Here is a 16,370-nt window from a genome sequence, read left to right on the forward strand (position 1 = left end):
GTCCATATCAATAAACAATCATCTATGTATCGACCATAATATAGGATGTATTCCTGCCACTTAGCCCCAGATGGGCCCCAGATATGCTCCGCCTCAAACCATCCCATGCAGAGACAGGCAAAAGAAGGAGCAAATCTGGAACCCATCACAGTACCGCAGATCTGTAGGTACCACTCCCTATTGAAGAGGAAAGCATTGTTTTTAAGGATTAATCGTGACATTTCAATGAGCATTTCTGAATGCTCTAACAATTCCACAGGGCGTCGAAACAGATAGTGTTTCAGAGCCTCGATCCTATGTTCATGTAGAATATTCATATACAATGAGGTCACATCCATTGTAACAAATCTCATATCCCGATCCCACGTTAAGTCATTTAAGATGTTAAGTACATGTTTACTATCTCTAATATAGGAAGGTAAATTAGTTACATATATCTAAAACTCTGTCCACATATTCTGCAATCCTCTCAGTGGGCCCCCCAATTCCAGATATTATAGGTCTCCCTGGTGGGTCAGTCAGACTCTTGTGAATTTTGGGGAGCGTGTACATGCAAGGATATCTAGGTTTATCTGTCTTAAGATAGGATAACTCATCAGTAGTCAACAGACCTTGTTCGCGCCATCTGAGTAGCTCAAAGTTAATCTGTTTCACAATGGCAAACATGGGATTATTGTCAAGTTTTCTGTAACAGATCTCATTATTCAGTTGTGACATGATCTCCATATCATATTTCAACTTATCCATTACAACCATGTTGCCTCCCTTGTCGGCCTCCCTGACTACAAGTTCAGGGTCTTCCGACCGAGTATTGAGGGCTTTACGTTCTTTGAAAGTCAAATTCCGCAATTTAGGTTTAAAATTGTTTTTGGTCATATGTGTATCCCATTTGTCAACTTCCATAATCACCATTTTATGAAAGAGGTCAATATTGTTACCACTAGTAAGTTGTGGAGTCCACCGTGATTTATTTCTAAGACCACTATCTACACTCAAATTTGTGCGGTATTCTAGGTCAACGGCCACCTCAAGGACATCTACCGGTGCATCATCATCCTCATTTAGTGATAACAGAGTTGTTACATTATATACATCTTGAATAGACACATCCCCAACAATTGTCTCACATGATTTAGTAACAAGCGGTTTGGGATTATTCTCCAAAAACTTTTTTAATTTCAAATGTCTAACAAATTTGTATATATCAATCTTGACATCAGTTACATCATACATCCAGGTTGGACAGTAATTCATCCCCTTTTGGAGTGCGGAAATTAAGTCTTTAGATAATGTTTTGCTCGACAGAGTAACCACCTGTACTTCTCCTATCTGATTGTTTTTTATTATTGTCGGTTCTTGTTCCACGATCTTGTTTGAACCCTCTCTCTTTCTTTTGTTTCTCCCTCCTCCCCTTTTGCCTCTCTTTGTTTTCCTCTTGGTTTGAGGAAATATATTATTCTGATTTCGGAATTATTATATTATCTTCTTGTCCTTATCTAGATACATTTTAGGACAATGGCCAGAATATTGGAGAAAAGGTATGACTCGTACACTTTTTAGGTAAGACTATTGTTGTTGCACATGGAATGATTCTCTTCCAAAGTTTCTAATCAAAACTAATGATGACCAGACTATTAAATAACACATTCAGCCTTATAGGCTTAGTATTGACTTATGGATAGAAGTCTGATGTGGTGGGTAATGTGTCCCCTCTGTCTTTTTTAGGGGCGCTGCTTAGTTTAGGGTAAAAAACCATATAAATGAATGATGGTCTGATACTGTCTGACCATACATACTACATCGTTGTTTCCCCTTGTTCATTTTCTTTTTCTTTGCAGACCCATATTATATGGGACCACATACAGCTTTACCTGGTTTGTGGTGAAACTGCCGTCCGAGATATAGCTCTTGGTGAGTGGACATGATCTGTTTGGCTAGTTGTGTTTAATAAAACTACAACTGATACTTGCCCTTTTTGGGATCATCCACCTATTAAACTTGAGAACTCTTTAGGCGTATCGCTCATTGTGACAACTATACGGACAATACGGCCTTATCTCTGTGACCACGTTTTGGGTGTGTGGATCTTAAGCTTCTGCTATTCTACTCTTTTCTGTATCACCTTATAAGTTATAGGTGTGAGATTTTGTCACTGGGTGTTTTTTTCCTTGTTTTCATTGGTCTTTGGTCAGTATCTATTCAATTAATCTCATCACACAATTTTAAGATTATAAAATTGTAGGAATGTTCTAATTTATTGTTTAGATATTTTTTTTGAGTATTGTATATTTCTGTTGTAGCCCTGAGGAAGTCAGTGGGTGAAAATTCCCAAGACGAAACACGTGTTGGCTACTTTTGATGACGTTATTTATATCAACTCAATCACTGTGAAATTAACTGTATTCCTTGAATGAGACCAAAAAGAAGACGAGAATATTAAAAGGAGAAAAAATCTTACTTGAGAACACCTTGGATATGGACATTTTATTGTATTGATCTTATCTATAAAATGTATTGGTGTTTTTGCTTGGGAGCGAAAATCTGTTTACCCTCTACCATAAGGTGCAGATGTCTGTTGATCACTGTGGACCCCAGGTTGAGGGATTTGGGCTCTTAAGAGGTAGATTCATTTTCCCAGGGAGGTTTGTTTGGATACCCCTTCTTGAAAGAGTTGGGCAAGTACACCTCTATCTTCAACTCGTTGGACAAGGCCCAAGAGTCTATGAAGAAAATCTTTGGACAAAATGTTTTTGGAGGGGCCAGGAGAGAGAGAGAGGGCACTCACCAGGCAGTCTCCAGTACCAAGTGCAAGGATGTAAAAGGGACCAGTGGCAAGCCCATAATCAGTTCGAGGGTTTCTTCCCCTTATGAGCGGCCTTCAGTGGCCGTTGAAACCAAAGATTATTCAAAGGTGCCAGCAACAGAACCAATAATAGAGGATATTCTGGTAACTTCCCCTGCTGAGGTACAAATTGGGGGGAAGCTGGCACAGTCTGTCCACAGATAGGCAAAGATATCCAGTGATGTGTGGATACTTCTGAAGGTCTCTGGGTTCCAAATAAAAATTTATGAATCGCCCACGCAATGGCAGAGACCGAGGCTGATCAAACTCTTGGACAGGGATTCAGAGCTCAAAGACAAAACGCAAGTTCATTGCTAAACAAAGGAGCTATCTCACACGCAACTGAGAGGATTACTGAGCAATATCTTCCTGGTACTGAAAAAGGACAAAGGCCATCGGCTGGTAATCAACCTCAGAATTCTGCAAATGGTTGATATTCCAGCATTTCAAGATGGAGGGTATTCACCTCCTCAGGAATACCCTTCGACCCATTGACTGAATATTCATACTTCACCTGACGGGACACCTGCCTGTAGCACCCATTTCCCCCCCCCCCCCCCCCTCCCCCCCCAATAGCAAATTCCTCCAATGCTTTTGGAGGCAACAGGTTTACATGTTTGTAGCAATTCCCGTGGTGCTTATAAATCTCCTCCGTCCAGCAATGAAGTTTTTCAGGGCATAGGATGACGCCTTATATGTTTGGATGGAATAGTGATCATGGACAACTCAAAGGGAAGACTAAAGCAGCATCTACAGATGACAATTTCCTTTCTACAAGACTTGGACTTTTTGATCAATCAGGAAAAATCACAGCTGGAACTATCTCAGCAAACCACCTTCCTGGGGTTTCTAATAGTCTCAGTACAGGAGTTATTGAAGCAACGCAAATAGAAAATGGCCAATATCAAGAAAGAACTCAGAGCAGTCTCAAGATATCTCTGCACCAACAGTCTCATTTGGTGGGGCTTCTCCCATCCTCGATACAGGCCACCTCTTCATTACAGGGCATTTCAAAGCCTGAAGGTTTTACACCTACAGAAAGGGCCAACGTATTTGCAACAGCATGACCTCTCTTAAGAGGCCATGGAAGAGATCCACTGGTGGTTGCAACACATGGAAGCGTGGAACAAGAAGAAGACCTTTGTGTCATCCCCGAATCTTGTAATAGAATCAGACACCAGCAGGTAAGGCAGGGGTTCCAGATGTGAAAATTATTCTACAGAAGGGCAGTGGCTAGAGGAAGAATTTGCATTGCATATCAATTTCCAGGAGATTCTGGTGGGCCCCTTCATGGCCTGATGCTGGTCAAGAGACAATATATGATGCTGCATATTTACAAAGATGGACATCATCTCGGTGGTATGTTACACAATCATCTTTGTGGAACAAGGTTAAAAGCATTGGCAGAACTGGCTAATGATTTATTGGCACTTCTGCCAGAAGCATCCGCTATCTGTTACGGCGGAATAACTCCTGGGAAAACAGAACCTAACAGTAGACTGGCAGTCCTGACATTTCCATACCAGTGCATTAAAACTCCTTCTGGTGATCTTCCAGGACCACAGGTATTTCGTGCAGTACAGACTTTTTCAAATCGCTCTTAAACCATCAACTTCTGCGCTACTTCAGCTGGAGATCTGATTCAGAGACAGCAGCAACAGACACCTTTCTACAGGACTGCGGTACACAGTGATGCCAAGAAAGGCAGGGAACCTGAAAAGGGGTAATCATACCTCCCCAGCGCAATACAGAGCTATTCAATAGCTACAAGTACCCCACATAGGGTATGGTACGTCCCAAGAAAACATGGGAACACCTCTTATGGAAAAAAAATCCCGCAGCAGAGGACAGAACAAAAAGGACCTGCAGATAGAACCACAGACGGCTTAACAATCAGCCAATCAAAAACACACCCCAAAGGCCCAACCTGAGGACACATTGGTGGACCACAACCAAAGAACCACAAAATCCATAGGGGCTGTACCAGCAGCCAACAGCACAAAGGGGTCAATTTAAGGACCCGGAGCAAAGTTACAGAGGAGGAGGAGGGGGAGGAGGACGACGCTGCCCGGCAGGGAGCCGCTGAATGGCAGCATCCGCATAGGTGTTAAAGGGCAGGTCAATGAGACGCTCCCTCACAATCTCAGGGAAAACGCTATCCCTCAGCCAAGCATGATGACGGAGAGCTACTGAACTCACCATTGTGCGGCCGAGAGCATCAGAAACATCCAGGGCCGAACGAAGAATAAACGTGGCCTGCTCCCGGCCATCCATCACATGGCATTGCAGATCAGCATGAACACCTTCCGGAGAGGCAGAAGACAGAAGGGTCTCCACAGAATCCCAGAAGCTGGAAGTAGCCCTGGCCAACACACAAAGCGTGTTGAGCGCTCGCAAAGCAGCACTAGAAGAAGCGAAGAGGTTCTTCCCCCAGGAATCTAACCATCAGGCATCCCGTGACGGGGAAAACACCACCAAAGGTAAGGAAGGAAAAGCAGTCTGCAGAAGAGGGGGAGGGCCCCGAGTAGAAGGGTGGAAAGAAAGAAATAAAGAAAGGCAGACTGGGTGTGCGGAGCAGGGCTGTGGCGGTGGAGGAGCGACTGGGGCACCAGATCCCCCATGGCAGGACGCCCCCAGAAGGGATTTATGGAGCAAAGCTTCGAAGGGAAGCAGCTCCTGTCCACCAGAGCCCTGATGGAGAACCTCCAGCAAATGGTCCGTAGGAAATGGGGTGGCAGGGTCGCCCATGTGCAAAATGCCAGAGGCCGTGGAAATGGCCCGGGGCAAAGGCCGCACATGCCACCACAGGGCGACTTGGGGGGGGGGGGGGGGGGTTGAAGAGAGCAATTCCTCGGTGGGCAACGGCTGTAAACTAAGCCGGCCATCCCTGAATCCAGCTGGAGGAAGAAAAGGCCAGCCCCGGAATGGCGCAAGATTGACGGATGAGTGGGGGACCTGAGGTGCTGTGGACGTGGGGACGGCGAGGAGCCCTCCCTGGAAGACGCCAGGGAATAGCCACGACGTGGTGGCTCGTCTCCGGGGTAGAAGAGACAAACAGTTGACGAACCTCCGGAGAGGAGGGGGCCTTTGGCGACGAGTCGACGACCCGACGCCGACATGGTGCCATGGAGTCCGCCACAGGCGCCAGCGTGAGGTCGACCAGCGCCGGAGGGGTACCGGGATGACCTCGTCCACCACTTGCACCCCAGGGGAATGGAGCGGGACTGGCTCCGGGGCGGCGAAAGAACAGAGCCGAAAAGGCACCGACTCGACCTCCGACAAAGCAGCCGCCTACTTGGAGAGACGAGAGGAACCCGGGGTCACGCCCCGGCCCCTAGCCAGCACCCACGGCACCACCAGGGTCAACAGCCATCGGCGCCTAAGCAGTGTCCGCTCGGCTTCTGGCAAGGCCGCCTGCCCAGAAAACCGAGGACGACTCGGGGGCGAGCTGCGAGTCCCGGCGACCTCCTGCGACACCACAGGGACCCCCTCGGGGGTTTGTGGCGAGGCAGTGGGGTCATGGGCTGAAGAGGGGAACCCCGTAGGGTCGCACCCCGACGACACCACACCTCCAGAGCCTGAAGCCGAACCCGTCAGCACCGGAGCCGCCGCAGAAGGCCCCGCACATGGCAAGGGATCCGCGGGCGTCCCAGGAGGAGGAGGGACCAAGGAAACCTACAGAGCCGCAGCATAGGCCTCCATTTGGGCCCTAGTCACCCCGGCGCCAAGAAACGGTGGGTAGGGTGGCGACGAATGAGGCCGCATGTCCCGCAGAGAACCTGCGCCCTCCGCAGAGCTGGGACCAGGCCTCGGAGACAAGCTAAGAGACTTACCGATGGGCAAGCGACGCCCGAGGGACCTCGGTGACGGGCGATGCCGAAATCGAAAGCGGCGATTCATGGACCCCTCCGCGGGGACGACCCAGACCTGGACAACCGGGCTGAGAGGAGCTTCATCCGGCGCTCCCGCCAGGACTTAGATGCCGGCAAGCGTCGCAGTCCGTGGAATCATGGTGCTTGCCCAAACACCACATACAAATAGGATGAGGGTCCGTCACTGACATCTGACGCGCGGAAGACGAGCACGCTTTAAAGCCCGAAGGGATTTGCACACTGTCCCCCCATGCAAAAGGGTGAAAAGGCGGCCTGAAAACAGGACAGGGACACGATTCGGATCCGCGTTGCATGCGGAAAATGAGGAAACTGATGTCAGCATGCCGGGGTGGGGCTTATGTGACCTCGCTGACGTCACGCCAGCGGACGTCAGGGCGGAGTCGCGTGGTACCGCCCCCCCGGCCCGCAGAGATGCTGGGGCAAAGAAAATGTTCTGGGGCCAGTCTCACGCCTGGGGATATGTTAAATAATCTGAGGCTAGTAGTCTCCATCAGATGAGAATATTTGTACTTATGCATATATATCTTATATTAAACTTAGATACTGTATAAATGTGTTGGTATTTTTTGATCTAGTTTATAACTATAACCTACGTTTGCATTTTTTTTGCTTAATGGTTTTATTATAGAATCCTCAGATTGTCTCATTCTTACATAGGAATGGAACAGAAATTGGAATAAAGGAACATTGTACTGATAACCAACGCTGGTCGCAAGAAGGAAGGGCGGGACAGTGTTAAGGACTTAATTGGTTGGATTTTAAACTGTACTCTAGGCAGTGTTTCATGGCAGCATGTAGTTCTGGTTTATGTTGTCCAATGGAGCTGCTGTTGTAAAAAACATACTCCTTGCCTCCGTGTCCTTAATAGGATTTAAACTTTCCTTCATGATAGCTACAAAATCCTTTATTCAGCTTATATATATATAAGATGCCATTATGGGCTTCAGTAACAAAAAATATATTCCAGTACAAATTGGTTTATTTCAATTATACGTCAATCATTCATTATTCTTATTATAATGTACACTGGTGTTGCCTACAATGGCAAGCCAAATGTATCCTTTGTCACTTGCAATAGTTAATGTAGCACATACAAACCCTAAAACTAGAATAACTCTATCCCCCCCCCCCCCCACTCCCTAACCCTTAGGCTACAGTCAGCATAGTTTGCTACAATATTCATAACAGCTATAATATCAGTGGTCAACTAGCCATTTTCACAAATACAGAAATACTATAGCAATGCAGTGTTGTGCCAGAGTGCAGATAGCTGTGTGATCTGCTGTCAGCAGTGAATGACTAGGGATAAGTGATCAGTTTGTAATCTGCAATTTGTATCATGTTAATATACTCTTTTTAGCTTTGAATAAAATATACAAAGTCCCTGGAAGTAGAGGAAGGGGCTTGGTGTAAATAATTATCCTTCCACCTATTTTAAGAAAACTTAGCCCGATTAAAAATCAACCCTAGATGTGAGTAAATTTTTTTTCCTATTGGTTATGCTGTGGAGGTCTTTTGACTTTTCCCTCCATTAAAATCATCCATAGAGGGTTAGCTCATCAACAACTATTACTCAAAATAGTTTTCTCAAGGAAACTCGAAGAACACAAGTATGCATTACATTGCATCAGTATGTCATGAAGACAGCTAATTCGTTCAAAATACCTGATAAGCCAGTGTTGTGTGTCTTTCGAACCAGGCATGACATTCTTAAACCCCAGTAGACTATTTCACTCTGTTGAGATTCTAAGGAAATGGATGCTATGTTGGCACGTGACGGGCAATAACCTGAATATGATTGAATATACCTTGTAGCTAGGCGATAGGGGAGTGTGCTACACCAATGGGCATTTCAGAGGGAGATTTACTAAGACTTTGAGTCAACATTGATCTTATGAACCGACCCACCAGCAAAACAAAAGTTGTTGGTAGTCACCCTGCACAAAAAGAGGTGCAACAGTAAAACACATTAATAAAAACATGTACTTAGCCCGATACTTGAAAATAGAGGAATGAGCTTGCATTCTTTCCGTTGCTCTTATTTTTATTTCTTTAAACCAGTCATTGATATCGCCTAGTGTTTAATTTTAGCTCCTTACCTTATTACCAAAGGAATGCTTATCCTGGTACACATTTTATTGTCCTATAAATGTAAATTCAAGGTCACCCTGAAAGGACGGCTCTCTTCCAGTAAGAGCATCTTGCAAAGAAACTTGAATAGACAACAAGCCGCTACAAATAAATCCCACACAGACCCTTTTCTTTCAGGTTTTCATACAAAAAATTTAATAAATATTACTTTTCGAAATTTATTGCCAGTAACACATCAAAGATGCATTTTCAGGTTCATATATAACACTAATATCACAATACAAGATATCTTCAGGATCTCAATGGCTTACCAAAGAGATTACTATGTTTATCAGCCTATCCGGGTTTACCTTGGACATGGTAATAGCACTTTGATTTCATCACTTGTTAAGGCAGGCAGTGGAGTCTATAGCAAATCTACACCGTGATCTCACTGGACATACTACTGTTCAAGTATTCAACAACTAGCTTATAAGAATACTTCCTAAATGCAGTAGGTTACAATACAAAAATCAAATCTACAAGTGGTTCGGTATTACGTTTCCATGGTGAAAAATAAAATAAATCAGAATTTACAAAACAAGATTGCTGGCTTCCAACTTCATGCGCTAGTTTGATTTTGTTACATGCAACCACTCACATCTTCCATATAGTTCAAATTCAGTTTGTTCCCTTCAGCTGCTCTGCAGCAGATCTGCCAGTCGCTCCTTTATCATTAAACCTAAAGCAGCAAAAAAATTAAAATCTAGTCTAAATTTCTAAACTGCCTCAGTCAATACTTACAAATAATCAAGTGATACTAGAGAAGGTGTTTCAAACATTTGACATTGTACAAAAACTGCATCGGGGCATTAAATCCCGACTATTGTTAAAAAATAAACTATTTTTTTAGAACACCTCAGTTTTGGCATATAGGCAACATGTAACGAGAAAAATTCAAAAATAAAGGAGCCATGAGCTTTACAAAGCTATCAAAAACCTTCAACTCTAAACACGTACGTATAAATAAAAAGGAATGATATTTAAGGCTCTTGATTATTAAGTTAATAAATCAAATATACACAGTGATTAATAAAAAAAAATATTTACATATCTATACAACCCTAGTTTGACACATCTCTTTAAATTCTTCATTTTACCAGCAACTGCCGACAGAGTCCCCACCCCTTCCCGCCCCGAACACAAATACAATAAAAAAATAAATAATAAACATAATTTTGATAGTTGCTGTGGTTCTAAGCTGCAAAGGCACTTTCAAATACAGAACTAGTTGTACTCAACATAAAACCAATATACAAAAAAAGAGGAGAACAAAGGACATTCAATAAATATAAATAAAATGCATTTTCTAAGGCTATATATAGAACTCAGAAGTCCAGGCAGAATGCTGAAGCATGTGGAGGAGCAAAGAAGGATGGCGCCAAACCCTCGAGACAGATCCATGGTGTATCAGCTGTCGCCGACTGTACATTTGGACAGTTTTGACTAGTTTTGCATAGATGTGAGATGCAGCACTTGGTATTTCAGCCAACCACAGCAACTATCTTTGCCAGTGTAAGCCAGCTTGTCAAAACTTAAATTAACAGAGGATTCTAAGTACAAAATAGCCTTAGACTCAGAATATTACACAACAGTTAAGAACTAGGAGCTCCAAGCCTTGACAATGAAGGCACAGTTGTCTGCTATACAATATACTCCATCCGACTTAAGCTCTGTGCAGATTCTAAGTCTCTGTTGTCCTGTTTACTTGTCCAGTTTGGGTGTTTTGAGGGAGAGCCATTGGGAGGCTTCTCCTCTCTGTCTACTAGAGTGTACGCTGGCTGTTTGACATATCGTGTCTGCTGCTGGTGCTTATCCATGTCGTCTTCCTCCACTTCGGAATTGTGTGTCCTTATTTTGGCAATTTTGGAGTTTTTGTTTTCGTAGTCTTTTATGGGCACACTGTTTGCCCCATGTTTCTCAATTGGGTTCTTTATTTGATTCAGTTGTTCCCGCACATTATTTGTGGTGTTGTCTTCTGCAGCGGTGTGAGGGTGGCTGCTCTGCTTTCTGCGTTTTCGCATGCACCAGTAAAACGCAGTTACAAAGCAACAGATCCAAGCAACGGTCAAGATGGAGCTCAGCAAAGGCACCAAGAAATCTGCAAGACATCAAAAGAAGCAAGAAATTAGTGAAATTCTGAACACAATAAATAAAAATAAGGACTCGCAAATTATGATTTTTAGTAGAAATCTCTAGGGAAAAAAAATGGATCTTCATCGTGGAACATTAAAGACCAGGTATCAATGCATCACAAAACATGCATAGGGTTGCAATCTCTTCTTGAGGTATGATGAAACCATCCAAGTGCTGAAATAGCGGTTAACGTCTGGGCGTTTACCTCATTTTCATGGTGCTATGCTGCCAATATAGGTTCACCTCCATTTTGCTCATCGACTATAATACAGATTCGGATATGCCTTTTGTTTTCAAAATGGGTAATTAATAGGATTACTTTTACACAATATCTAAAGTGGAAAAAAATGAGTTTTTTATGCACCAATTGCATTCTCGGTTCAATAATTGCACACCACGAGCATAGAAACTACCCAACAGTGTTGCAATGCCCTGCTACATAGAGGTTGAGCGTGACTGATCTACCAGCGGAAAAAATGATTTTCTAGTACACAGGAAAAATATGGTCCAGTTTCTTTCAGAAACCTGGTCTGTGCAAGTAACTGTAGTCAAGCAGACATTTTACAAGTACATTACATTGAAGGAACTCCACATTCTGTTTAGAATGGAACAAAACAGTGTGAGAGGGTAATTCAATGGTTCTTCCACGGTCTCAGTTATCCCCTTATGCCTCCAGCTGAGTAATCTCCAGTTAATTATAAAGACAACTTATTCAGTGTACAACATGAACTACTCAATAGATATGTTTACTTAAAATACCCATGCCAACACTGTACAGGTTAACTGTTTGGCAAGTATATGTGGACTCCTACATATGTCTCACTCCAGGAAACTGCACAGCTTTTCATCAGCAAATGGTACAGAATTAGTTAGTTCGCCACCTACTGGAAACAACTGTGCCATCCAATCATGAGGTACCCAGGAGAATCTCTACTCTTCGTTACAAGGAAGTCAGTACATGTTCCAGCAGGTGAACAAGTACCACGCCACCATGTTAATATTTCTTAGGGGCCATTATTACTGCTACACCAGTGGTCACTTAACGATTTGTGGACTAGGAAATATTGAGGCTCACCGGTCTTGCTTTTGGTGTGCCGCCTTTGTACAGTGACTTCCGCCACAGCTGCAATAAAGGTGTTGTTTCCATCTCTCCTGCTAACAAGATCAATGATTCGGTCCGTGATGTCTTTGATTGTATTTCCTTCTTCGCCACTGTCCTCGGCAGACTGGCGGGAAAACAACATGCCGGTTTAAATAACTTAATACAAATCCAGGGTTGAAAAAAAGATGCCAGTGTAATAATACTTCGAGAGTTTCAAACAATCGGGTAAAACATTATGGAAAAGTAAAGCAGCAGCACAACCAACAATCTAGAAATACTAACCATAGTCAATAAGCAGAAACCCAGACTAACATACCAGCAACCCCCCACAATTCTTAGGCACTTTTTATTTTTTGCAGTTTCTTAAACTTAATGTATTATTACTACCCAGTGCCTAGAAGGTTAGCTTTCATACTGAAAAGACGTGAATACCTATATAAAGAATGTTAAATTGAGAGACCTAGCATGGCCCACGCTTGACAAAGAGCGAATTGTACCAGGAAACGTACACTGCACAAATACACATAAACCCTCATTTGTTGCGTGTAAAGCCACTATGGTACGACCCTATGTCAATTACCTCTATACTGAGCTCTCAAATGTTCTGTCTATAGTAAACTTGTGCCATTACTTGCAGTGGAGACCTTGCTAGTAGTTTGTAAAAGTGTTGGACCACCACCACCACCACCACAACAACTACAACAACAAAACATGCTTCAATAAAATACTTACAATGGCAACGTGAATTTCATTGCTTGCAAGAAGCGACGGTTCACAGGTAATGTAGATGGAATATTCAGCCGACGCATTCTTAAAAATGCCAAGTTTCCTCAGTTCGTTGCAAATACGGTCTGTGGTGAAACCCTGAAAACGCACAAACGTGATTTAGAGGGTTGTAAGAAACATCATTCCAGAAATCAGTGACAGTAATACCATGTACAGCAAAGCACATACGGATAAATTACACTGGCCAGGCATACACCACATTCAGGCAACATTCTAGCTCTGCATATTAGAATTCTCACAGATTCTCCCATGGCAGGGGTCTCGATTCAATGTGCACTATACAGAAACCTTAAATAAAATCATCATGCTAAGGCACAAAGTTCTGAGGCAACATAGCCTTTACCTCTAATGTCTTTAAAACACTGAAAAAGAGGGGGCAGCTGAACAGAGTACTAGAGAGTAGGGACAACCAGATGAGTAGTAAAGAGTTACACCCTGCATCACCAGAAACAAGTGGGGTACCTTCAGCACCCGAAAAGTGTTCAAAATCCAATACCGAACTTGGGCCCTCAATAAGATCACGGTCGGATGAACGTCTGACTGCCATCGCTGCAGGCAGGTGTCTGTCCGACAATGAGTCGTGGTCCCACCTGCCTTATTAGGATAGGACCGCCAGCAGGGTAGTCGGAATGTGCTTTTTTGTGCAGCAGCTCAGAAAAAGGGCTGCAGAACAAGCCGCAGTACAAACAGGGACTTTTCAAACATCCTGGCACACAGCGAATGGATGTTTGGGGGGCACCACATGTGCCCACCGAGCAGTGGTCTACTTGGGACGGAGGTCTTGGTTGGAGCCCCTAAAGACCCTTTTCACCTGCCTGTACATGGCGTGGTACTGCAGTTTAAAAGCTGAGGGAAAGGGACATTGTAATCCCTACGGCGGTGCCTGCACAGGAACTGGCTTCATTGTTGGGATTACAGGCCGACAGATACCCCGACGGGGTTCTTGAGCCTGTCGGAGGCGGCGGTCTAAACCCCCCACCCCCGACAACTGCGCTCCAACCACCAGTATTGTAATACAGCGGTCGGACCACTGCGCTGGATTTCAGGCAGACCACCACTGACGGCCTGTCGCTGCCGGTCTGCCCGACATCGTAATGTGGGACTTCGTGTATGGAAGCCTAAAGAAACCCTAGTCAGATGCCAACAGGTCAGAACTGCAACCAGAAAAATACAGGCACACTGAAGATATTAAACCTCCCCTTTAGAAGAGGACAGAATATCTCCACTAGCCAAGGGAAAAATCCGAAAATGTTAACGAAGCAAAGCAAATAAAAATGAAAGACTTGTAAAGAGAGGGCTTGCAAAACAAACAAAAAAAACTAATAATAGCTAATAAAGTTCAGAGCTCATTTCAGTTTCCACTAATCAGAAAACCGCATAATGATGAGGTTTTGAAGCAGCCATGCTAGCATTCGGTTTTATGAGGTCACAACTGTGCGGCAAGAAGTAAACCAGCCGGAGGAAGCTCTGACTAATCCTATTACTAAAATGTTAATATTTTCAATTAATAGGTTGACTAGTCTGAACGCTCTCAACGGAAAATAGTATCCCGGAAAATCCAAACATTCAGAGAAAATTAGTAAGACTTCCATAGGGTTCTTTTCAAAGTTTGGAGCAGGTTAAACTGGGATTCCTAGGGCAGCCAAGAGATAGTCGGGACTCTATTCCTGTCTCCCTTTCAACAATACCCATCGGCCTGCACGACTGGGACTAGCCTTCGGCAGCCGTTCCCCTGCCTCGGTCCAGGGCCGCTCTCGGTCTCTGGAGGCTGGAAGCTTTACGCGCTGATCTCATAATCACGCCATTTCCTGAACTGGGTCAGTCTCTCTGTTCGCTCGAGACCTACGTAAATCCCTGTGCTCAGACTGTGAAAACAGAGCTTCGAAAAGAACTGCGCTAGCCATTCTAGATTTTAAAGGGCATTTTTTTTCATAAATACTCACTGGCGTCATCATGTCTTTGTTGAAGGCAAAAGTGATGTTGGCGCAGCTGCTGTCCTGGGAGTTGGAGTTGCACTTTGTTTTCACCGGGGGTTGACTGGATGGCCAGCATTCGCCGACTCCATTGCAGGGCGGAACAAAGCAATGGTCGTCCTTAATGGGCACACAGGTCTGTCCAGCCGGGCACTCGTTGTGGCCTTTGACGTTTACTTGACAAGGCAGAGGGCCGCACCACACCTGTAAGGAAAAGGAAACATCTGTAAGTGCTTTGCAAAGGGATTCGAGGCTATTGTACAATTTTCTACACCCTGATAATGTTGTTTATCCAGGGCTACTGGAATTATGTGGAAGGGTAGACCAAGTTACACGTCAAGAAAATACGGAATAACACTGCCCCTTTTTGTGGAAGCATTATTTCATTAAGCACCAAATTAATCTCAATTTAACCTGCAAAGAATATCTGAAAGGTGACCAGTTAACCTTTACAAAGGGCCTACAAATGAGCAACAGCAACTGTGGCAGTGGTTGGAGTACATGTTGATCCTTTTATGCTAGAGACACATGAAATCTTGAAATATGCAATAAGCATCTTGAAATATGCAAATTCTGCAGCAGATGATGGTATATGTGGCAAATCTATAATTTTGTGGAAAGAACAAGACTTAGAATCGCCTCATTTCAGTGGATCTGGTAATATCCATGGAACAACTGAGCGAAACATATGGTAAGCTCCCTGCTGTAAGCATCATGCCAACCAAATATTTCATTATTTCAGTTACAACAAGCACATTGCTGAGCGCGAGTAAAGATCCTGCACTCACAGGTTACCAAGAGCATGGCCATGGGTTGCAGGGTTGAGTATAAGGAATTTGTATCCAAAATCCAGTAATAGTCAAATTACATGACATCCTCTTAAAATATTCCTACACCAGCCCTCTCCCCCTTTCAATGCCCTGTCCAAATCAATACTTCAAACAGCAAATTCCCACCTAAAACCTCTCCCTAACACTGGCCGCTCAATCATTTTGTGTTCTGCAAGAGCCGTGCCTTAGAGACATTCGCAGTTTGTGGACTTTACTTTCTGAATGAGAGACGATACCCCCATCTTGCTGCTCAAACACAGACTCCTAAAGTCCACCATCAAACCACAAAGGCACCCTGTTTCACCAATCATTATCTGGAATAAATTGCCCCAAAGAAATCTATGACCAACTACGAATCTTAGCTTCTGAATACAAAAAAAACCCACAAAAGAGGACAGTGTTTCCTCTATTTGACTTCTATCAGCATTGGCTAATTTATATCTGCCAGGAAGCAGAAAACTGAGCCATTAACGCAAACAAGTTTGATTCAAATTACAGTATTACGTCAACAAGGTGTGCTCTGCAGGTGAATGGAGACTGGAGTATGGACAAACAAAGATGCCTGCAACCAATTCCACCCCTGCATTCTTTCCACCAAGCAACCAACCGAGGAAGTACATCTGCACCAAAAGGCCCAAAAAATGAAAGCCTGGAAGATCTAAAACAAGGTGGAATCCT

The 16,370-nt window shown here is 44.0% G+C and overlaps 1 protein-coding gene across 2 annotated transcripts in view; it reads right to left on the bottom strand.

The window, feature by feature from the left end:
- Positions 1-8,992: 8,992 nt before the first annotated feature.
- Positions 8,993-16,370, bottom strand: part of JAG1 (jagged canonical Notch ligand 1) — a 49,502-nt gene continuing 42,124 nt past the window's right edge. For both annotated transcript variants that reach the window (XM_085612690.1, XM_085612691.1), the window contains 4 exons: positions 14,833-15,066; positions 12,836-12,967; positions 12,077-12,227; positions 8,993-10,966 (listed from right to left, as the gene is read on the bottom strand). In XM_085612690.1, the coding sequence (XP_085468816.1) occupies positions 10,509-10,966; positions 12,077-12,227; positions 12,836-12,967; positions 14,833-15,066 (975 nt within the window). In that variant the 3' untranslated portion in view covers positions 8,993-10,508. The remainder of the gene's footprint in view (positions 10,967-12,076; positions 12,228-12,835; positions 12,968-14,832; positions 15,067-16,370) is intronic.

The sequence above is a fragment of the Triturus cristatus genome, chromosome 6 (genome assembly GCF_964204655.1).
Source record: "Triturus cristatus chromosome 6, aTriCri1.1, whole genome shotgun sequence".
NCBI classification, from domain to species: domain Eukaryota; kingdom Metazoa; phylum Chordata; class Amphibia; order Caudata; family Salamandridae; genus Triturus; species Triturus cristatus.